General features: G+C 46.1%; 1 protein-coding gene across 5 annotated transcripts in view; it reads right to left on the bottom strand.

Moving 5' to 3' along the window:
• adck1 (aarF domain containing kinase 1) overlaps window positions 1–25,216 on the bottom strand; it is a 905,505-nt gene that overhangs the window by 836,912 nt on the left and 43,377 nt on the right. For 4 of the 5 annotated variants that reach the window (XM_070879623.1, XM_070879622.1, XM_070879626.1 and 1 more), the window contains exons 2-3: window positions 22,045–22,183; window positions 17,774–17,857 (exon numbers count right to left, since the gene is read on the bottom strand). In XM_070879623.1, coding sequence (XP_070735724.1) covers window positions 17,774–17,857; window positions 22,045–22,173 — 213 coding nt within the window. In that variant the 5' untranslated portion in view covers window positions 22,174–22,183. The remainder of the gene's footprint in view (window positions 1–17,773; window positions 17,858–22,044; window positions 22,184–25,216) is intronic. The other variant, XM_070879625.1, reaches the window with a different exon arrangement.

Here is a 25,216-nt window from a genome sequence, read left to right as displayed (position 1 = left end):
AGTCCTGAACTCCAATTGAGGGGGTGGAAGATGCCTGTGTGTGGATTTTTTTTTTTTAAAACGTGTGGTGACCGTTGCACATCAGCCACCACATGGGCTTGACAGAGCTAGGCCTTTATCCAGTGGCAAGGGTTAACCAGGACGACTGGAGACCTGTTCTGCTGCACGGACTTAGTACACGCACATATCGCAATGTGCGCAGTGTGATACAGCACAGAAGGAGACCATTAGCCCTATTGTGCCTGTGTCGGTTCTTTGGTGGAGCTATCCAATTAATCCCACTCCCCGCTCTTTCCCCACAGTCCTGTAAATTTTTTTTCCCTTCAAGTATTTATCTAATTCTCTTTTGAATGTTATTATTGAATCTGCTTCCACCCCCCTTTCAGGCAGTGCGTTCCAGATCACAACAGCTCGCAATGTAAAAAAAATGTTTCCTCATGTTGCCAATCACCTTAAATCTGTGTCCTCTGGTTACTGACCCTTCTGCCACTAGAAACTGCTTCTCATTATTTACTCTATCAAAACCATTCATGATTTTGAACACCTCTATCAAATCTCCCCTTAACCTTCTCTGCTCTACGGACAATAACCCCAGCTTCTCCAGTCTCTCCGCATAACTGAAGTCCCTCATCCCTGGAATCATTCGTGTAGATCTCTTCTGTACCTTCTCCAAAGCCTTCACATCCTTTCTAAAGTGTGGTGTCCAGAATTGGGCACAATACTCCAGCTGGAGCCGAAATAGTGTTTTATGTTTATTTAGTATAACACCCTGGCTTTTGTACTTTATGCCTCTATTCTGCCACCTTCAAAGATTTGTGCACAAGCACCCACAGGGTCTCTCTGTTCTTGCACCCATGTTAAAATTGTACCATTTAGCTTGTATCGTCTCGCCTTATTCTCCTGACCAAATTATGCACCTCACACTTCTCTGCATCGTCACATTCCTGTGAGGGGGAAAGGACAGGTATCCAAAGCTAGAGCTCCCTGGACAGCTGAAGATATAGAGGTTAAAATGAGTCAGAAAAAGGAGGCTTATGACAATTATAAGTTTCATAATACAGTAGAGAACCAAGCTGAATATAGAAAGTGCAGATATGATCCAAGAAAGAGAATAAGAGGGGCAAAGAGAGAGTATGAGAATAGATGAGCAGTTAACATAAAAGGGAACCCGAAAGTTTTTTTATAAACACAAATAGTAAACGGGTAGTCAAAGGAACGGTGGGGCCGATTAGGGACTGAAAAGGAAATATGCTTATGGGCAGAGGGTATGGCTGAGGTACTACTTGAGTACTTTACATCTGTCTTCACTAGCAAAGGGAGTGCTGCTAAAATAGCAGTAAAGGGAGAGGCAGCAGCGATATTGGATAGGATAACAATAGATAAAGAGGAGGTACTTAAAATATTTGCAGTCCTCAAATTAGAAGAGTATGGGATTCATCCTAGGTTACTGAAGGAAGTAAGGGTGGAAATTGTGGGGGCTCTTGTCAGAATCTTCCAATCCTCCTTGGATATGGGGGTGGTGCCAGAGGACTGGAGGATTGCAAATGTTACACTCCTGTTAAAAAGAGGGAACGGAATAAACCCAGCAACTACAGGCCAGTCAGCCTAACGTCCGTGGTGGAGAGACTTTTAGAGATAATAATCTGGGGAAAAAATGAATTGTCATTTGGTAAAGTATAGACCAATGAATGAAAGTCAGCATGGATTTGTTAAAGGCAAATCGTGTTTGACTAACGATCGAATTCTTCGATGAAGTAACTGAGGGTTGATGAGGGCAGTGCAATAAATGTGATGTGGACTTTCAAAATGCAATTGATAAAATGTCATATAATGGACTTCTTAGCAAAGGTAAGAAGAATGAGAGGTGATCTTATCGAAACGTATAAGATTATGAGGGGGCTTGACAAGGTGGATGCAGAGAGGATGTTTCCATTGATGGGGGAGACTAGAACTAGAGGGCATGATCTTAGAATAAGGGGCCGCCCATTTAAAACAGAGATGAGGAGAAATTTCCTGAGGGTTGTAAATCTGTGGAATTCGCTGCCTCAGTGAGCTGTGGAAGCTGGGACATTGAATAAATTTAAGACAGAAATAGACAGTTTCTTAAACGGTAAGGGGATAAGGGGTTATGGGGAGTGGGCGGAGAAATGGAGCTGAGTCCAGGATCGGATCAGCCATGATCTGATTGAATGGCGGAGCAGGCTCGAGGGGCCTTATGGCCAACTCCTGCTCCTATTTCTTATGTTCTTATGTGATTAAAGTGAGAGTGGCAGCATGTATACAAAAATGGCTAAGGGACTGAAAGCAGAAAGTAGTAGTGGACGGTTATAATATGTCCTTACTATAGAGTATAAATGCACACGAGGCCCAAATTAAGAGAAGGTCACTCAGTGACCAGTTACCTTTATTACCAAGACCTCAAGAGACAGACGGTGGGTGGAGCTTCCCCTTTTATACCAGAAAGTCCAGGTTAGGAGTGTCTCCTACAAGTTCGCCCCCTGTGGTCAGTGTTGTACAACTTAGGTCAGTTTATCCATGGGTTACAATGACAGTTGAATACATGACAGGTTATTTTTCAGATTAGAGTGAGGCACACAGCGGTGTTCCCCAGGGAACGGCTTTGGGACCCCTGCTCTTTTTGATATATATTAATGACCTGGCCTTGGGTACACAGCGCAAAACTTCAAAGTTTGTAGATAATATACGAAACACGGAAATGTAATAAACAATGAGGAGGATAGTAACAAACTTTAGGAGGATATAGACAGACTGGTGAAATGGACAGGCACATGACTGATAAAATTTAATGCAGAGAAATGTAAAGTGATTCATTTTGGTACGAAGAATGAGGCGAGATAATATAAACTGATACAATTTTAAAGGGAGTGCAGGGAGAGAGAGACCTGGGGGTGTATGTACACAAATCTTTGAAGGTGGTAAATTGAGAATGCTGTTAAAAAAGCTGATGAAATCTTTGTCTTTATTGATAGAGGAATAGAGTACTAAAGGAAGGAAGTTAAACTTTTACAAAACACTGGTTAGGCCTCAGCTGGAGTATTCTATTCAACTTTGGGTATCAGACTTTAGGAAGGATGTCAAGGCCTTGGATAGGGTGGTGGATACAAATTCAAAAGTGGCCTATACTTGAAGGAGATAAAATTGTAGGGCTATGGAGACAGAGCGGGACTAACTGGATTGTTCTTTGAAAGAGCCGGCACAGACCCGATGGGTCAAATGGCCTCCTTCTGTGTTGTACTATTCTATGATTCCATGATTCTAGGGTAAACCCTCCCCCACAATACTAGTTAACCTCCCCGCCAGGGCATTGGTCCCAGCTCTGTTGAGGTACAACCGGTCCACCCTGAACAGGTCCCTCCTGCCCCAGAACTGGTCGCAGGAATCTGAGGCCCTCCCTCCTGCACCATTTCTCCAGCACGATACGGTCTCCTCTACACTGGGGTGACCAAACACAGGAAAGATGATTGCTCTGCTAAACATCTCTGTTCAGTCTCTGCAAGCTTGACCCTGAACTTCCGGTCGCTTGCCATTTTAATTTTCCGTCCCACTCCCACTCTGACCTCTCCATCCTCGGCCTCCCACACTGTTCCAACAAAGCTCATCGTAAGCTCGAGCAACAGCACCTCATCTTTTGATTGGACACTTTACAGCCTTCCGGACTCAACATCGAGTTCAACAAATTCAGATCATAGCCACTGCTCCCATTTTTTCGGACAACAGGTGCTGATAATGGTTCTGCTGTTCATTAAATCACTCTTCCCTTCCACCTTATTATATCATCGCTTTAATTCTTCCCTCCCTCCTGCCCCACCCTCCACCACCACCACCACCATCCTCCCCCCACCGCCCCCACCACCATCCTCCCAACCCCGTTTCCCAATCTCTGTGCTTGCTTAAAACCTGTTACATCTGTAACCTTTTTCAGTTCTGACGAAAGGTCAACTCTGAAACGTTAACTCTGTTTCTCTCTCCACAGATGCTGCTGAGTATTTCCGGCATTTTCTGTTTATATTTCAGATTCCAGCAGTACTTTGCTCATTGTGACTTGCCACTGTGCACTGATGCGAAGTGTACATTGACAGAATTCAGTGCAGACCCTGATTCAATGGTGGAATACACGGAAGCCAGGTGGTGAGGGAGTCTCACGAGGAGATTGTTCTCCTCGGCACAGTATAGCTCCATCCTGTGCAAAGCCAGGTTTTAACAGTACCTGGGGTATTTTTAAAAGCTTTGTACAGAATCTTTTAATTTTAGGACACACACACTCTGACATTTAACAATGAGACGTCGCTGGAGTCGTGCTTCATATATACATCCAAACAGGTGGCTGACCTTACAGCAACCTGGATAGTGCGCAGCTGGCAGTATAACTCCAGTCTGCCCTCGCACGACACACTGCACGGATATCTGTCAGAGACCGGTACCTTCTATACGACTGCAGCTTTTGACTCTCTCAGCTCTTGTGGAAAGCCAACAACACAATAAATAATTATTGACAAAGAGCCACGTCCCAAGCCTGCAACCTTCACCACCTAGAAGGACGGCAGCATGCACATGGGAACACCATCACTTGCAAGTTCCTCTCCAAATTAAATACCAGCCTGACTTGGAAATATATCGGCCGTTCCTTCATCGTCGCTGGGTCAAAATCCTGGAACTCCCTCCCTAACACCACACGGACTGCAGCGGTTCAAGAAATTGGCGCACCAGCACCTAATTAAGGATGGGCAATAAATTCTGGCTTTGCCAACGACACCTACATCCCATCATTTTTTCAAATCCCTCTACTTTCCAGAGAGTTAATTACCTTTGTGGTTCTAGTCCTAGGGGCTGTGGATGCTCTACATGTTGACATGACGTGTAGGCCTGAAGCCTGGGGCAAGATTTTTAAAGCTCCCACAGTTCAGGTGCTGACAAGTCAGTTGAAATATGAGGCGAGGGTTTTACATGCTATGTAATACATGGTGACACAGCACAAGCTGACGAGGATCGACAGTGATGGGAATTGGCAGCTTGAGTTTACGGTGATGAAAAAATAGAAATCAAGGGCTCAATTTTCGCCAGTGCCGCTTTTTGACGTATTTGAAGAGTTACACCCATTTTTTTGGGGCCCGACTACGCCAAAAAAAAAAACTTGAAAGTTTCCCTGTTGTAATTTTTGAAATTAGCACCTTGCAGCCTATCCTTTAAAGTGGAGCCTAAGGTCTGCGCCAAAAAAGGGAGGCCCCCTCCCCACCTTCTGAGCATGCGCAAAAAAAAGACATTTTCTATGTGACTGGTATGGGCGCGCATGTCCAGTACACCTCCCGATCTGCATTCAGCCATTTTTAAAGAGACAGTTGTGTGTGAGAACTTTGAGTGGTGCGTGAGGACTTTAATTCTGAGTGGAAAAAAATCAGAGCTGCAATATGCAACGCGGCTCAAGGACCAAGAATTTCTCACAGGTCGAAGTGGAGGCCCTGTAATTGAGGCCAGATGGCACGAGCTGGACACCAGCAGAGGTCAAATAAAAGGTACACCAAAAGAAAAGAAGAAACGCTGGAATCAACTTGCACAAGATTACTGTGCAATGGTAACCACCCCAAGGTCCGGAGGCCAGTGCAAAAAGTGGTGGTAGGGCCTTGGTCAAGCAGTTGGTGTAAGTAATATTTTCATTTATTCACTGGAATTGCAATTGTAAAATGACCATCTGTATGTCCCACCCAGCTGAAAGGCACCCACTCTAAAAAGTGGCACACAACAAAGAGAGAACTCGAACAGGAGGAGGCCCGACAAATCTGCACCCACTGACACCCGTGGAAGAGGGGGTCGCTGCTTTGATGGGTCCTGCCTGGAGAAAAGCAATCACAACTGCACAAGCTGGGCCCACACTCGAGTGAGACGGTAAGTCCTGCAAACTCCACAGTCTGGCTTTGTTAAATGTTAAGTACTTTGCGGGCTAGCCATGCTTCAGTTCATGGGGTGTCTCCGTCAGCTATGCTTCGGTTGATGCAATATGCTATCATTCATTGTGGTCCTTCAAATGATCCTTCTGTCTGCGCTGTGTGAGCATACTCATGCCACCCTGCACCCCCACTCCCCGCCCCCCCCCATCCCTCCTCTGCTGCTAACTATTTATCTGTTCTGTTATATTTTGCAGAACTTGAGGCCAACCCTGACGAGGGTGAACCCGATGCAGAAGACGACTTAGGCGCAGACAAGCCTGAAAGGAGATCTTCCAATCCCACCTTCCAGACCAAGAGTATAGAGATGAGGGGGAGGGTGAAGTCCCCACTCTTGTACTCACTCTGGATGAGGTGTTGGTGCCGCCCATTGAGGTGCCAGCCCCTTTCTTGAGTGGTGCGAGTGTTGGGACATTTCCTGGTCTCACACTGTCCGAGGCTGCGGGTTCCAGTGGAGTGCAGCAAGCCACAACCAGGGCCCCACCGTCTGATGCTGCAAGTCCCAGTGGGGTGCAGCAAGCCACACCCAGGGTGAGGAGGGGAAGGAGAGCTCGGCGGCGCTCTCCTGAGATGCAGGATCTAACAGATGTGCTTCAGATGATGGCAATGAGTGGGGAGAGCATTGACCTTACGCGATCACTCCTGGACACCATCGGTGGGGTGGGTGATGAGGTATCGGGACTGTCGGAAGAAGTAAAAACACTCTCACGAGAAATGGGAACACTGTCCGGGCACATGAGGAAGGGAATGTCACAGGCAGCTGAGACGCGGTTGGGGCACATGAGGGAGGGAATGTCGGAGTTAGCTGCTGCAATAAGGAAACATGCCCAGACACCGTGGCCATTGATGGAATCAACTGCCACTCCCACTCCAATCCTCAGACCAACCTCTGGCCCAAGCCGGACCTTCCACATTACCGCCTGCCCACGCCCCCCAACAAGAAGTGCGCATTACCCGAGATGCTCGAAAGAATAAGCGAGAAACGCTGTGCCACCGGGCAGGGGTGGTGGAGTCACCAAGACCAGGCACAGCGGGTGGTCTTAGAATAAGGTGGAGGAGAGATGGGTGCAGCCTTTCTTTGCTGCTGCTGTTGTTATTATTATTGTTGTTACTGTTGTAACTGTTCTCAAATGAAAAGTTTTTTGTAAGTGATGTAAATTTACAAGTTTAAAAGTTTATAAGTGATCTTTAAGTTTGTAAGTGATCTTAACTGAATAGTTTAAAGTTTGATAAAAATATTCTTGTATTAAAGTTAAGTACAAAGTGTTAAAACTTTGAATAAAATATATATTTTAAATTATAACGGAATCATTTACATTATTTGTTCCATTATTAACACAACACAACATTACAAAACAGGTCCAAACAGTAAACATGGTCCATTTTGAATAGTTGCCGCTGAGCCTTCAGGCAGCAAAACATTCATGGATGAGCTGCTGGCGCAAGGCTCGAGAATTATTAAAGGGCACGACGGACCGCCCTCCTCCGCCGTCGTGCTCTGGGTTCATGGCTTCCTCCGGGCATATAGTGCAGCAGTCACCTGTCGAATGCAGATATGTGTTGCATGTTGCGAAATGGCACAGACATCCCCAGTTGTGGCCTGGAATGATCCAGATGTATAAAATGAAAGTGCAGCTGTAACCTTTACTTCAACTGACAAAGCAGTCCTGACGCTTCTAGAATGCAGGTCTGCTTTTATTAACTCACAGATCTCAGTTACAACTTCTTTGCGGAAATGCAGCCTTCTCACAGTCTGCTTCACTCAGGTGTAGGTATGAACACCTGTCTCGATATACCCGATGTGGGTAAGGTCTACCTGCCCATCATCCTATGTGCTCTGAGGTTCCTCAGGTGATGCTGCCTAATCAATCTTCTCCTCCACAGCACCATCATGCAGAAGGCTTGCACGCGATATGGCATTCTCAATATTGCCCGCATAATTAAATTGTAGCTTAGAAATATAGAAACATAGAAAATAGGTGCAGGAACAGGCAATTCGGCCCTTCGAGCCTGCACCGCCATTCAATGAGTTCATGGCTGAACATGCAACTTCAGTACCCCATTCCTGCTTTCTCGCCATACCCCTTGATCCCCCTAGTAGTAAGGACTACATCGAACTCCATTTTGAATATATTTAGTGAATTGGCCTCAACAACTTTCTGTGGTAGAGAATTTCACAGGTTCACCACTTTTTGGGTGAAGAAGTTTCTCCTCATCTCGGTCCTAAATGGCTTACCCTTTATCCTTAGACTGTGACCTGGTTCTAGACTTCCCCAACATTGGGAACATTCTTCCTGCATCTAACCTAACTAAACCCGTCAGAATTTTAAATGTTTCTATGAGATCCCCTCTCATTCTTCTGAACGCCAGTGAATACAAGCCCAGTTGATCCAGACTTTCTTGATATGTCAGTACCGCCATCCCAGGAATCAGTTTGGTGAACCTTCGCTGCACTCCCTCAATAGCAAGAATGTCCTTCCTCTAGTTAGGAGACCAAAACTGTACACAATACTTTGCAATAACCTCAAAACAGTAGGACAATGTACTCACACCTCTTCTTCCCTCTCTCTCTCTCCAAGGTGGATGCCCTAGTATGGACCACACCCTAGTCTGAGCATGCGCAATTGGCTTGCTTACAACGGGAAGTTAGGCATTCAATGAACACATTTGGTGCAACAAAGAGTAATGCAACTCTTGAATTTACCCCACCACCTCTCCTCTCCTCACCAGGCTCAAGATCGAAGCGTCAGCCGGCAGAATCGCTCCCTCGACCGAACGCGGGCTTGGCTGCCACCACCCCCCCCACCACCCACACCCCCCACTCCCTAAGAGAGCCATATACAGCCAGTGCCTCACTGCTAACCTGGCGACCCTTGATGACCCCGAGGCGCAGAACGCCCACAGCGCCTGGTCTTCCCTCCAGGCCACCATAATCAGTGCCTGAGAAGAGACACTCGGTCACTCAACCAGGAAACACCAGGACTGGTTTGATGAGAATGACCAGGAGATCCAAGAGCTAATAAATCGCAAGCGCAGGGCATTTCTGAACCTAAAACAACAACCCAACACGGGAGCAGAAAAGCAGCTTTACAGACGGCTTAAGGCCGAGGTTGAACAAAAAAACCACGACCTAACGAATAGATGGTGGGTGAAGAAAGCACAGGAGATTCAGCAGCTGACCGACAGCCATGATGTGCGAGGATTCTTCACCGCAGTCAAGTCCACCTATGGCCCAAGCACCCAAGGCCCCACCCCACTGCCGGCCAAGAACGGGGAAACATTCATCAAGGTCACCGAGGCAATCAGGGCCCGTTGGAAGTAGCACTTTGAAGATCTCCTTAGCTGAGACTCTGCCTTTGACTCGAGTATCCTCGACTCCATCCCGCAACATGCTACCCGCCACATCTCAGCAAAACCCTAGCCCTGCACGAGGTAGGAAAGGCCATCCGTCAGCTCAAGAAAACAAGGCGACAGGAGCGGATGGAATCCCCACTGAGGCACTAAAGTATGGCGGAGAGGCACTATTGGCACGAATGCATGACATCATCTCTCTCATCTGGAAGGAGGAGAGCATGCCGGGAGATCTGAGAGATGCAGGAATCGTGACCATCTTTAAAAAAAGGGGGACAAGTCCGACTGCGGCAACTCCAGAGGAATCTCCCTATTCTCAGCCACAGGGAAGGTCATCGCTAGAATCCTCCTCAACCGTCTTCTCCCTGTGGCTGAGGTGCTCCTCCCGGAATCACAGTGCAGATTCCGTCCACTACGGGGTACAACGGACATGATCTTTACAGCGCGACAACTGCAAGAGAAATGCAGGGAACAGCACCAACCCTTGTACATGGCCTTTGACCTTACAAAGGCTTTCGACGCTGTTAACCATGAGGGACTATGGAGCGTTCTCTTCCATTTCGGCTGACCCCAAAGGTTTGTCGCCATCCTCCGCCTGCTCCATGATGACATGCAAGCTGTGATCCTGACCAACGGATCCATCACAGACCCAATCCACGTCCGGACCAGGGTCAAGCAGTGCTGAGTCATCGCGCCAACCCTCTTCTCGATCTTCCTCACTGCAATGCGGATTCCACACTCAACAAGCTCCCCGCTGGAGTGGGACTAAACTACGGAACCTGTTCAACCTTCATCGGCTCCAGGCCAGATCCAAGACCGTCCCATCCTCTGTCGTCGAGTTACAGTACGCGGACAATGCTTGGCCTCTGCGCACATTCAGAGACTGAGCTCCAAGTCATAGTCAACATCTTCACTGAGGCATACGAAAGCGTGGACCTTACACGAAACATCTGTAAGACAAAGGTCCTCCACCAACCTGACCCCGCCACACAGCACTGCCCCCCAATCATCAAGATCCACGGCACGGCCCTGGAAAACGGCAAGGGCCCTATTATCAGCAAGAGCAGACATCGACGACGAGGTTCAAACACCTCCTCCAGTGCGCCAGCGCAGCCTTCGACCGCCTGAGGAAGAGAGTTTTCAAAGATCAGGCCCTCAAATCTGGCACCAAGCTCATGGTCTACAGGGCTGCAGTGATACCCGCCCTTCTGTATGGTTCAGAGACGTGGACCATATACAGTAGACACCTCAAATCACTGGAGAAATACCATCAACGATGACTCCGCAAGATCCTGCAAATCCCCTGGAGAGGACAGACGCACCAATGTCAGTGTTCGCGATCAGGCCAACATCCCCAGCATCGAAGCGCTGACCACACTCGACCAGCTCCGTTGGGCGGGCCACATTGTTTGCTTGCCTGACACAAGACTCCCAAAGCAAGCGCTGTACTCGGAACTCCTACACGGCAAGCGAACCCCAGGTGAGCAGAGTAAACATTTCAAGGACACCCTCAAAGCCTCCTTGATAAAATGCAACACCCCCACCAACAGGAGTCTCTGGCCCTAGACAGCCCTAAGTGGAGGAAGAGCATCCAGGAGGGAGCTGAGCACATAGAGTCTCGTCGCCAAGAGCATGCAGAACAAGCGCAGGCAGCGGAAGGAGCGTGCGGCAAACCAGACTCCCCACCCACCCTTTCCTTCAACCACTGTCTGTCCAATCTGTGACAGTGATTGTAATTCCCGTATTGGGCTGTTCAGTCACCTGAGAACTCACTTTCAGAGTGAAAGCAAATCTTCCTCGATTTCGAGAGATTGTCTATGAGGATGAAGATGTTTTACTTGTCTCTCCCTGCCCATGTGCGTAAATTTGAACAAAAGCCACAATAAGCAATTGAAAATTTTTTTTTAAAAAATCATCTTAATTAGCATTATTAGTGAACATTTAGTTTACCACCTTGGTACAACAAGGGAGGAGTTGTTCTAAATAATAAGGATTTCGCAAGCTGCCCATTCTTATGCTGCCAGAATAAATTTAATCGCCTGCTCTTATTTGCTCCGACAATGAGAGAATTGTACGGGCACTTAATTTGTACATTTGACGAATGTTTCCCTCTTCATCGTTCCCAAAGCTGAACACGAGTTACTGTACTTCATCACAATAACACTGCTTTAATAAACACGGGCTTCTTTCACAGAGAGCGGGCTAATCTCAAAGCTCTCCGAGGAGGAAGGCAATCTTAATCAGCCGCAATAATGTGAAATTTATAATTTATAGCTCCTGGGTATTTTTTTTTAAACTATTTGCCTTGGCACAGGTTGTTGGGAAAACATCAGGCCAGGCACCACATGTCTTGTCACCAGGGTTGTCAACACTGGTTGGAACATATTCCTGGAGGTGCCATCACATGATATCCTGCCTCCAACCATCCCGCCCCCACACTCTCGCCACTGGTCGCCCCACATGTCCACCATCGCCGTGCCCCGCCTTCCCACACCAATCGGAAAGCGAACAGACTCTTCATTACCCGATTGGATGGTTCTTGACGGTCAGTTAAAAGGCCTCCCCCCACTCGCCTTTATCTTTGCAAGTTGTAAACAAAAGTGTTCAAAGAAAACACAATTTGTATTATTTTCCCTATGATTTTTCTCCTGGGTTGCTTGCAGCAGTGCCCTGATTAGTCTTTAATTCCTGGAGACTCCTGCGGCGTCCTGGAGGGTTGGAAGCCCTGTTCACCACAGCTTGTGCCTCGTACCTGTGATGACACGTCTTCCAGGAACATAAAAGATCCATAGGCTTCTGAGACAGCATGTCCTATTTTGATAAGAGCTCAACCTGCTGAGTCACCACATCCCTCAGTCCCTTACCTTCCTTTTTTCATTAGTTCCTGGGATGTGGGCGTTGCTGGCAAACCCAGCATTTATTGCCCATCCCTAACTGCCCTCGGGAAGGTGGTGGTGAGCCGCCTTCTTGAAGCGTTGCAGTCCGTGTGGTGAAGGTGTTCCCACAGTTGGGGAGGGAGTTCCAGGATTTTGACCCAGCAACAATGAACGGTGATATATTTCCAAGTCAGGATGGTGTGTGACTTGGAAGTGATGGCGTTCCCATGTGCCTGCTACCCTTGACCTTCTAGGTGGTAGATCTCGAGGGCTTGGGAGGTGCTGCCAAGAAGCCTTGGCGATTGCTGCAGTGTATCTTGTAGATGGTGCACACTGCAGCCACAGTGTGCTAGTAGTAGAAGGAGTGATGTTGAAGGTGGCGGATGAGGTGCCAATCAAGTGGGCTGCTTTGTGGGGTCGAGCTTCTTGAGTGTTGTTGGAGCTGCACTCATCCAGGCACTCCTGACTTGTGCACTGTAGATGGTGGACAGTCTTCAAGGAGTCAGGTGAGACACTCGCCGCAGAATACCCAGCCTCTGATCTGCTCTTGCAGCCACAGTATTTATGTGGCTGGTCCAGTTAAGTTTCTGGTCAATGGTGACCCCCAGGATGTTGATGGTGGGGATTTGGCGATGGTAATGCTCTTGAGTGCCAAGGGGTGGTGATTAGATGCTCTCTTGTCGGTAATAGTCATTGTCTGGCACTTATGTGGCGTAAATGTTATTTGCCAATTATCAGCCCGAATGCCAGGTCTTGCTGCATGTGAGCATGGACTGCTTCACTGTCTGAGGAGTTGCAAATGGAACTGAACACTGTGCAATCATCAGTGAACATCCCCACTTCTAATCTTATGATGGAGGAAGGGTCATTGATGAAGCAGATGAAGATGGTTGTGCCCAGGACACTGCCCTGAAGAACTGCTGCATCAATGTCCTGTAGCTGAGATGATTGGCCTCCAACAACCAAAACCATCTTCCTTTATGTTAAGTATGATTCCAGCCAGTGAAGAGTTTTTCCCCAGATTCCCATTGACTACAATTTTACTAGGGCTCCTTGATGCCACACTCGGTCAAATGCTGCCTTGGTGTTAAAGGCAGTCACTCTCACCTCACCTCTGGAATTCATGTTTGGACCAAGGCTGTAATGAGGTCTGGAGCCGAGTGGTCCTGGCGGAACCCAAACTGAGCATCGGTGAGCTGGTTATTGGGAGTCAGTATTGTTTGATAGCACTGTCGACAACAACTTCCAGCACTTTGCTGATGATTGAGAGTAGACTGATGGGGCGGTAATTAGCCGGATTAGATTTGTCCTGTTTTTTTTGTGGACAATTTTCCACATTGTCGGGTAGATGCCAGTGTTGTAGCTGTACTGGAACAGCTTAGCTAGAGGCCCGGCTAGTTCTGGAGCACAAGTCTTCAGCACAACAGTCGGTATGTTGATGAGGCCCAGAGCCTTTGCTACATCCAGTGCACTCCGCCATTTCTTGATACCATGTATTGTGAATCGAATTGGCTGAAGACTGGGTTGTGATGGTGGGGACCTCAGGAGGTGGACAAGATGGATCATTCACTCGACACTTCTGGCTTCAGTATTGTCTTTTGCACATATGTGCTGGGCTCTTTATACACACACTAGTGCCCTTTTCAATGCCCTTCCCAGTAACTTACCCACGACTCTTAACCCTAACCTCTGGAATTCACTCCCTAAACATCTCCACCTCTGTCTCTTCCTTTAAAACCTACCTCTTTAACCAAGCTTTTGGTCACCTGTCGCAATATCTCCTTTTGTAGCCAGGTGTCAAATTTTGTTTGATAATTGCTCCTGTGAAGCACATGGGGAAGTTTTATGATGTTAAAGGTGCTATATAAATGCAAGTTGTGGTTGTTGTATAAACTTCCTTTCTTATACCTAATTTTTTATCTGTACCCAGTGTTTGTTGTTAATTGAACTCCAGTGAACTGATTGCCTAGGTTGCTTTTCTAAATCCCACTTGTAATCTCAAAGACTTGCCTTGGATTACACTGGAATCTCTGTTTATCCAAAAGAGAGTCCAAATTCCTCTTGCCGTGCATAACAAAGACATTACCCGTCATCCTGTACATTACCACTTTTGGAACCGTCTCACTGACCCCTGAAATCTCAGGGTCCACGCACGGATGCTAGAGCTATCCCCCGCCAGCCATATTGAACCCACTCACTCCACTCCTCCCCTCCCAAATCGTGGGGATGGGGTTAATTGAAACAGTCAGGGCAGGTGCCAACTCCAAGTGCTGGCTGGAAAATCAGGGCAGCACTTTGCCACTACAGTTGAGGGGAATTGCAGGGGTGGCCTGGAAACTCCCTCAGACATATCCCCAACCCATTCCTGGGAGATATTTTGTGTAGAAGACTCGTAGACCAGAACTTACATGAGGTAGAAACCTGGTAGATCCAGGTTCTTCCCCAATTGCTCTCTCCACCACCTCTACTCCTGACCCCCAGCCCTCATTGTGGGCAACAGACCAGCCATCCATCCACCCACCCACCCACTCCACTGGAATTGCAGGCCAACTACTCAGTGAGTAGCACTTTCGATTCTGAGAAATAGAGGTTTCAAGTCCCATTCCAAAGACTGGATACCAGAATCTAGGCTGACACTCCAGTGCAGTGCTGAGGGAGTGCTGCACTGTCGGAGATGTTGTCTTTTGGATGAGACGTTAAACCGAGGCCCCGTCTGCTCTCTCGGGTGGCTGTAAAAGATCCCATGGCATTATTTCGAAATATTGTCCTGGCCAATATTTATCCCTCAATCAACATCACTAAAACAGATGATCTGGTCATCATCATATTGCAGTTTGTGAGAGCTTGCTGTGTGCAAATTGGCTGCCACGTTTCCTACATTACAACAGTGACGACACTTCAAAAAGAACTTCATTGGCTATGAAGAACTTTGGGACATCCAGGAGGTGGTGAAAGGCATTATAGAAATGCAAGTTCTTTCCTTTTTTTTTTCTCACTCTGCACAGAGCAGAGACAGAGGTTGGGACTTCCCAGGTCTGCACGGCTCAGTGTCACTCCAGGCAGTGTCTTTATTGACCAAGCCCACTGATGCGAGCCAAGAAAAAAATATTTCAACGGGAGAAGCAAAAAAAGTCACCAGGTGCCATAAGGTTTCAGCAATGGTATGATTTTATCTGCTTACGGCAGTTTAGCACTTCTTATCTTAGCAACAGTGCAGCCGTGAAAGTGTCAGTGGAGCTTTGCATCTTTTCCTTGGTGTGAACATTCTGCGGCTATAATTTGGGTTGGCGGTCGGAAGCCCTTCAACGGAGCAGCACTTAAATACAAATTAGCCAAACCAATGCCGGTGTATAAACCAAGGCCCCATCTGCTCTCTCGGGTGGCCGCAAAAGATCCCATGGCACTATTTCGAACAGCAAAAGAGCTACCCCCGGTGTCCTGGCCAATATTTATCCCTCAATCAACATCACAAACAGATGATCTGGTCATTATCACATTGCAGTTTGAGAGAGCTTGCTGTGTGCAAATTTGCTGCCACGTTTCCTACAGTACATCGGCACTGGGTCACAATCCTGGAACTCTCTCCCGAACAGCACTGTGGAAGCACCTTCACCACACGGACTGCAGCGGTTGAAGGCAGCGGCTCACCACCACTTTCTCAAGGGTACCTCGCGATGAGCAATAAATGCCGGTCTTGCCAGTGACACCCACATCTCAGGAACAATTTTTTTTTTTTTAAAAACAGCACCCCAATCATATTATTGGCTCCTCTGAATATATAACCCAACACTGAACATTGTACTAGACTCAGCCTAAAAGTGCTCCCCAGACAGAAATAAGCAGGGCTGCAATGTAGAAGAGGACTTTTTCTTTAACCTTCAACAAAATTCAACTATTTAACAAGATGTAAAATCGTAGCTGGTTCCTCCGTTGACCATGGCAGCCTGCAAGATCCCATGTTGGATGTAGGGTCGCCAACTCTGCTTCGACGTATTAATGGAGGTTTTATCGCATCTCCAAACAGCCTTTTCGACCCCATCTCCAATACTTTAAAATTAAGAAGCGAAAACGTTCAAAGAAAATGAATAAAATATACAATTTCTTTTTTTTTTAAGTCCCAATGATTTTTCTCCCAGGTTATTTTATCCTGGAGATGAACCTTCAATTCCTGGAGACTCCAGGGTAATCCTGGAGGGTTGGCAACCTTGATTCGATCCAGTTAGCCAGTGTCTTTCTGGGCAGGGAGGAGATTGGTGAACTGTCAGGTTTACTTCTGGTCTAGATCACTATCTAGAAACCCCTGCATACAAGGACAAGACTGTGCTTGAGTGCGATGGTTGCTCTGGTTGATTCGACTCCTGGCACTCAATGTTAAATCTCAACACATAAAGAAAGGCCACTCGAATGAGATACGGAAGGGTAACTGGAGCCTATGAAACAGCCAGGAAATTATACTTTCGAGAAGTGTGAAAACCGGAGTGGGGGAAAGAAAGCAAGTTTGAGTTTTGAGTGGGTGACACGGATGGGCTCATTATTTGCAGAATTTGGGAAAATTCAAGGGCGAGTCCACCTTGTCAGAACTCAGTCAGTCATTGTGCCCAGGAAGTTTAAAGGCAGGCACTGTTGGCATATGGAACTTGGTTAATTCAGCTTCTGAAAGGTGTTCATGTTTAGTTTATTCGATCTGAGGGGAAAGATGCGGTTGGTATCATTAGAGAGAGAGAGAGAGAGAGATACAGATTTCACTTAGCAACCAACCGGCCTTGGATATTTTCAAAATAGAGTGTTTAGATTAGAAATGTTATGTTATGATAAGAAAGTCTAGAGACTAGAAGGTTTATATGCTTACCACAGCAAGGCCGCTGTGTTTTTACGTGCCTCTAACGTTGTTGATGTGTATTGAAGAAAATGTAGACTTGTGTCTCTGGACAATGCAGTAGCCAGAGACTACTATATTAGGCAATGTCCGCTCCTGTTTGATAAGCCAGTGTATAAATGGAAGCTTTTTCCTTTGTTCAAGCAGCACGAAACAACCCATGCCTAAGTTCGCATGTTCTATTTGTGACTATACTCCGCTTGTAAATTGCTTTTTATGCTGAAGTTAAAGAATAAAATGATTATTACCATTAGACTGAATTCATTACTCCTCAAGTGAACAAACAGAACACTGTTTAAGACAACAGGCATCTGGAACCACCATGCGGTTTATCCATGGCCGAGATTGGGATGGTTCTTTCATAAGCCACAACAAGGGTACTCCAGCAATCAAAGCCAATAACTCCCTGCCAACCAGCCCGACCCCTCATTAAAATAAAACTACTATAAAAAGCATACTTTAAATAAACATGCCATGGTAGAAACACAAACCATGGGTGTGATTCTTGGAATAGAATCATAAAATTATACTGTACAGAAGGTCATTCGGCCCATCGCACCTGTGCCAGCTCCTTGTGACCCCACATCCCACCGCAGAGCCCAATACCACACAGCATCACCATCTTCAGACCAAAACACTTCAAGAGCATTACAGGAATTCACAGATCAGTGAAAGATCAATCAGGCACAGCCGTGAGGATTTGGTCTTACCTGTGATTTGACAGTCTCGTATTCTTCTGTCCCATACTCTACCCTCTTGAGTGAGGTCATGTAGTCGAAACTGATGACTGCGGTCTGAAATTAACAAAAAGGTTCAGCAATGGTCATTGTCAATATTTCCCTACTCCTCCGGCAGGGTCACTAAGGTGTTCTGTTGCTGGTCTGAGGCCTCTCACCATGCCGCTCTGTTCCAGCTACTGGGAAATGCCCCAGGGCAGGACCCCCCCCACCACCCCAAGGAAGATTTTAAACCATTTGCAGACATTGGGCTGGATTTTCGGGTCGTTTGCGATCCGGTTTTCGCCGCGTTTGGACCAGCCGCGGCGAAAAATGGGGCGCTCAGCTGTTTTTTTGTCCGGCCGAGATTCTCGGCTTGGTTTTTGCAGCAGCACTTAGAAGCACCGCCGGGGAGAGCTGCGCCAGGTGTGCAACGGCTGCAAGTCTGGAGAATCACCCAACTCGTACGCTGCGAAATGCGCCCCGCAATGACCGCCAGGTAAAACACAGCGCTGCAGCCCTGCCAGCGGCAGTAAGTTGGATAAACTGTAAAAAAGGTAAGTTTAATTTTTTATTTTTTTATATTTTTGCAGCGATTTGTGAGGTAAGGGTGTTGGCAATGTTATTTTCCCCCCTCCCAAGGCCTCTCGCGGAGCGCTCCCGTCCCTCGCACTAAAGTTGACGAGGATCCCGTTTATGCAACGGGAAAATAGTTCACGCCTCCCTTTGCTCTGCACCCCAGGCGCAGAGCAGCATTGACCAAAGTTAGGTAATCGCTAATGCTAATTAGGCAGTCATTTTCCCACCCCGCCTCCGCTTTCGCCGCAAAAATGGAGAAGCCGAAAATCCAGCCCATTATACGCTCAAAACCCGTGCTACCTGATGGCATGGCTCACAGTACTTTATTTTTAATTAATTCACGGGACAGATTGGGGAAGGTCCAACAGATTTTCTTCCCTAAAGGGCACTAGTGAACCAGATTGGGTTTTAGGAAAATCCAGTATTTTCATGGTCACCAGTACTGATACTAACTTTTTTATTCCAAAGTTATTTAATTAACTGAATTTAAATTCCCCAGCTGCCATGGTGGAATTGGAACTTGTGTTTCCAGATCATTAGTCTAGACCTCTGGATTACTAGTTCAGTAACATAATCATTATGTTATTGTACTCTGGGGCTTTTAACCACTACAATGAAACTGTATTCAAGCCGGCCTGTCCACTAAAGTGAAATGGTCTATGTAGGAACACCTTGAGGACAATTAAAGGGAAATTTCTCTAGACTGGCAACCGGTTATTGACCTGGTTAGGAGATTGGTTGGGGGGGGGGGGGGGGGGGTGTATGATAGAGTAGAGATAATGTATACGTACTCAAATTGGTAAGAAGTGACTAGTGGTGTCCCACAAGGATCTGTGCTGTGGCCTCAACTATTTACTATATTTATTAATGACTTAGATAACACAATAGAGATACATGTATCCAAATTTGCCAATGACACAAAGATTGGTGGTACATTAAATAGTGTAGATGGGAGAATAAAATTATGAAGAGTCGTTGATAAATTAAGTGAGTCGGTGAAACTATGGCAGATGGATTTCAACTGTGAGATCATCCATTTTGGACCAACAAAGGATAGATTGGAGTATAATTTAAATGGTGAAAAGCTAGGAACAGTGGAGGTCCAAAGAAATTTAGGGATCCACAGACTAAAAAAATCCTTTATAACTAGGAGGGCTAGAATATAAAGGGGAGGAAGTTTTGCTATAGCTTTGCAAAGCCCTAGTTAGACCGCACCTGGAGTACTGTGGACAGTTCTGGGCACCGCATCTTAGAAAGGATGTATTGGCCTTGGAAGGAGTGCAGTGCAGATTCACCAGAATGTAACTAGGGCTCAGTGGGTTAAATTATGAATCGAGATTATATAAACTTTCTGCCAAAAGGTCACCAACCTGAAGCGTTAACTCTGTTTCTCTCTATCTCCACAGATGCTGCCTGACCTGCTGAGTATTTCCAGGATTTTGTGTTTTTATTTCAGATTTCCAGCATCCGCAGTATTTTGCTTTTATATAAACTAGGCTTGTATTCCCTGGAATGTTGAAAGTTAAGGGGTGATTTGATTGAGGTTTTTAGGATTTTGAAAGGAATTGATAGGATAGGTAGAGAGAAACTATTTCTGCTGGTGGGGGAGTCTGGTACAAGGGAACATAACCTTAAAATCAGAGCAAGGCCATTCAGGAGAGAAACTAGGAAACAATTCTTCAGGCAAAGGCTGGGAGAAGTGTGGAACTCACTCCCACAAAAAGCAGCAGATGCTAACTCAATTAATAATTTTAAATCTGAGATGGATAGATTTCTTGCTGGACAACAGTATAAAACGTTGTGGAGCCACGGCAGGTAGATGGAGTTAGGATACAGATCAGCCATGATCTCATTGAATGGGCTGAATGGCCTCCTCCTGTTCCTATGCTTGTAAACCTGTCCATGGGGAGAGGTCAGGCGATCAGAAAAACCAGCAGGAAATGACTGGTTTTCTTTCGCCTTTTTAAATAAATATATTTGACACTGTGAAGTGTGTCATCAGAAATGTGGAGGACAAAAATGAGTGCTTAGCCAAAGATGGAGATATTGTGAGGGGTGACCAAAAGGTCAAAGAGGTGGGTTTTAAGAAGGGTCTTAAAGGAGGACAGGTGTAGAGGCAGAAGGGTTTAGGATACCAGAGCAGGGGCCTCTTGGCTGAGGCAAAGCCACCAATGATGTAACGGCACTGGGGAGGAATACGAGGTCAAAATCGGAGGAACGGAGAATTTGGGAGTGGGAGGAAGGGGTCGGTGGAAGAAGTTACAAAGATAGGGAGGGGGCAACTCCATGAAGGGACTTAAACAGGCGGATAAGAATTTTAAACTTGAGGCCTTCGGAGCACCGGGAACCAATGTAGGTCAGTGAAGACAGGGCTGATGGACGAGCGGAATTTGATGCAGGATAGAATATATGGAGCAGCGGTTTGGACGAGCAGAAGTTTATGGAGAATGGGGAATAAGAGGCAGGCCAGGAGAGCATTGGAATAGTTGGGTTATGGATTGGAACTGACATGTTCTTTAAGGCACAGAATATGTTGACAGACTTAATATGGAGGGTGGTTAACAAAGAATGATACAGCTAAGAGCCTTACATATGGGCGTGTAAATGACAAATGAATTTCAATACAGATAAGTGTGAGGTGGTGCATCTTTGTAGGAGAAATAAGGTGCCCACCTAGTCCTTGAAAAATAAGAAAATAAGATAAAATAAGAAAATGGGGTCGAGGCACAAAGGAATCAAGGGATACAAAGCATTAAAAGCAGCAACACAAGTTAACAAAGTCATAAAAATGCAACAAAGCTTTGAGATTCATTTCTAGAGAAATAGAATTCAAAAGCAGAGAAGTTATGTTATTGTAATGTATGTACATAAGGTCTGCCCACCATCAGAGGGCACTACCATCAGAGGTCCTCGGGTTATAGGTACACGCGTGCTGGGCCCGGTATATAACCTGAACTTCACCTTTGTATCTTCACTTCTGGAAGCCATTAAAGACTGACCTGGTCACTGGCTCATAGTACGGACTTCATTGTATCATTTCATACACCAGAGTTACCTTGTGCAGAGTTCTGGTCTCCATATTACAAAAATGACATAGAAGCACTGGAGAAAATGCAAAAACTAATTACAAGGAGGATACCAGAACTGAGAGGTAACAACTATCAGGAAAGACCGAACAAGGCTGGGGCTCTTTTCTCTGAAGTTTCTTAAGATTAGGAAAGGGTTTGTTAGGGTAGACATAAAAAGAGATGTTTCCACTTGTGGAGAGTACAAAGCTAGGGGCCATAAATATAAGATAGTCACTAATAAATCCAATAGGGAATTCAGGAGGAACTTTTTTTACCCAGAGAGTAGCGAGAATGTGAAACTCGCTACCACAAGGTAGAGTTGTGATGAATAGCTTAGATGCATTCAAGGGGAAGCTAGATAAACACGAGAGAGAAAGAAATAGAAGGATGTGTCGATAGGGTGAGATGGAGTAAGGTGGGAGGAGGCACGTGTGAAGCATAAACACTGGCATGGACCAGCTGGGCCGATTGGACGTTCCTATGCTGTAAATACTAAGTAATTCTACGTTAGGACAGAATGTTCTAAGTGTGAAAACAAGCGCAAGATAATACAGGGGAGGGGGAAAAAAACAAGCTTGATAGGAACATGATCTTTTACATTTTAATAATACAACTTACGGTGGCCACAGCTCGTCCAATTCGAACGAGTCCGATGTCATTAGGGTCCACGCGGGATGCAACATATAACCCCGATACCGCTAACCCTGCCGTAGCTGCTGCTCCAAGTCTCAGGATCCACCTCGCCATCCCAGGGCAACTAAAACAACACAAAAAGCGTTTTCATTGAATCATAGAAATTTACAGCATGGAAGGAGGCCATTTCGGCCAATCATGTCCACGCCAGCCGGCCAAGAGCTATCCAGCCTAATCCCACTTTCCAGCTCTTGGTTCATAGCCCTGTAGATTACGGCACTTTAAGTGCACATCCAAGTATCTTTTAAATGTGGTGAGGGTTTCTGCCTCTACCACCCTTTCAGGCAGTGAGTTCCAGACCCCCACCACCTTCTGGGTGAAGAAAGTTCCCCTCATATCTCCTCTAAACCTCCCCCCAATTACTTTAAATCTATGCCCCCTGGTTGTTGACCCCTCTGCCAAGAGAAACAGGTCCTTCCTATCCACTCTAACCAGGCCCCTCATAATGTTATACACCTCAATCAGGTCTCCCCTCAGCCTCCTCTGTTCCAAAGAAAACAAACCGAGCATCTCCATTCTTTCCTCATAGTCAAAATTCTCCAATCCAGGCAACATTCTTGTAAATCTCCTCTGCAATTTTCCAGTGCAATCACATCTTTCCTGTAATGTGGTCACCAGAACTGCACACAGTACTCCAGCTGCAGCCTAACCAGTATATTATGCAGTTCAAGCATAATCTCTTTGCTCTTGTATTTCTCGACTAATAAAAGGCAAGTATTGCATATGCCTTCTTAACCACCTTATCTACCTAGTCTGCTACCTTCAGGAATCTGTGGACCTGCACTCCAAGGTCCCTTTGTTCCTCTACACTTTTCAGTGTTGTACCATTTAATGTGTTTTCCCTTGCCTTGTCAGACCTCTGCAAATGCATTACCTTACACTTATCCGGATTGAATTCCATTTGCCATTGTTCTTTGAATCAATGAATCTCCATCAACAAGATAGAAAATATAAAAGTTCAGGTCATAATCTTAGCACCCCAGACCCCACCCCACCTCTTGTAGCAACTTTTTCCAATCGAAAATATCAGAATTCAGGTCATAATCTCAGACCCTGTCCACCCCACCCACTCCTCCCTCGTCCAGCTCTTGTAGCAACTCTTTTCAATAGAACGTGAAACAGAAAGTGGCCTGGATGCTCCTGTACCCAACAGCCACCTTATTTACCCTTCACTTTCTGTGCAACATGCACCAACTAGTGTTGCCAGCCCTCGAGGATTGTCCTGGAGTCTCCAGGAATTAAAGATAAATCTCCTGGACATTGCTGAGAGCAATCCCGGGACTGAAATCATAGTGTCATTGTTAAAATTGCGTCTCTTTTTTTCATCTTCATTAAGCACTTTTGTTTATTAGTTATAAAAATATTGGAGATGGGGGGGGGGGTGGGGGAGAATAAAAAGGCTGTTTGACTGGGACAGGTTGAAGGCAAGTGGTCATGTGATGAAACCTCAAGGAATATGTCCAACCCTAAGCATCAACTGACCATTCAGTGCCTTCCCAGTAGGATAGACGAGAGCAAAATGTTATCAGGGCAGCCGTGGATGGTATCTGCCTCCTTGCCAACTCCCACACCCACTACTGGATTCAAGCCCGTCTCTGGACAAGGTCTTTGAATACCCTGTATATGAAAGAAGGAACTTGCATTCAGGTAGTACCTTTCACGTCCTCAGGATATCCCAAAGCGCTTCACAGCCAATGAAGTACTTTTGAAGTGTAGTCGCTGTTGTTTTGAGGACAAAGACCCACAACTGTAATGAAATGAATGACTAGCTTTCGTTGGTGTTGGGTGAGGGGTAAGCATTGGGAAGGACACTGGGAGAACTCCGCTGCTCTTTTTCGACTAGTACCAAAGCGATTTATTATGTCCACCCGAGAGGGCAGGCGGAGCCTCGGTTTCACGTCTCCAATTTCACGTCTTTCACGTTGGGTTGAATAGTAAGCTATGGGTCTCGTTCTGTCCCCGTGCATTTCTGTCTCTCAGAGAAAATGGCATTTTTAGATTGTTTCCAAACTTTTAATATATATATTTTTAATTGTTTAGTATTATTTCTTTTACAAAAGCTTCCAAACCCAAGATTTTCCAATACAACCAAAATGTTTATCAAGAAGAATATCTCAAAATTCCAATTCAAATACTGTACTGCAAATTTTTTTATTTCAATCTTTTACTAAACTAGAAGCTTTCACGTCATTTAAAATAAGATTCTACACAAAGGAAAGCGAGGGCTGAGCTTCCCCCAGATGCTAAGAGGCTGCAGGGTGACTTGGACAGGTTAGATGAGTGGGCAAATGCATGGCAGATGCATTATAATGTGGATAAATGTGAGGTTATTCACTTTGGTGGCAAAAACACAAAGGCAAAATATTATCTGAATGGCGGCAGATTAGGAAAAGGGGAGGTGCAACGAGACCTGGGTGCCATGGTACATCAGTCATTGAAAGTTGGCATGCAGGTACAGCAGGCGGTGAAGAAGGCAAATGGTATGTTGGCCTTCATAGCTAGGGGATTTGAGTATAGGAGCAGGGAGGTCTTACTGCAGTTGTACAGGGCCTTGGTGAGGCCTCAACCTGGAATATTGTGTTCAGTTTTGGTCTCCTAATCTGAGGAAGGACATTCTTGCTATTGAGGGAGTGCAGCGAAGGTTCACCAGACTGATTCCCGGGATGGCAGGACTGACATATGAGGAGAGACTGGATCGACTGAGCCTGTATTCACTGGAGTTTAGAAAGATGAGAGGGGATCTCATAGAAACATATAAAATTCTGACAGGACTGGACGGGTTAGATGTAGAAAGAATGTTTCCGATGTTGGGGAAGTCCAGAACCAGGGGACACAGTCTAAGGATAAGGGGTAAGCCATTTAGGAATGAGATGAGGAGAAACTTCTTCACTCAGAGAGTTGTTAACCTGTGGAATTCCCTAACGCAGAGAGTTGTTGATGCCAGTTCATTGGATATATTCAAGAGGGAGTTAGATATGGCTCTTACGGCTAAAGGAATCAAGGGGTATGGAGAGAAAGCAGGAAAGGGATACGGAGGTGAATGATCAGCCATGATCTTATTGAATGGTCGTGCAGGCATGAAGGGCTGAATGGCCTG

Source organism: Pristiophorus japonicus, chromosome 4 (assembly GCF_044704955.1).
Source record: "Pristiophorus japonicus isolate sPriJap1 chromosome 4, sPriJap1.hap1, whole genome shotgun sequence".
NCBI classification, from domain to species: Eukaryota; Metazoa; Chordata; class Chondrichthyes; family Pristiophoridae; genus Pristiophorus; species Pristiophorus japonicus.
This window is presented reverse-complemented; position numbering and strand designations above follow the sequence as displayed.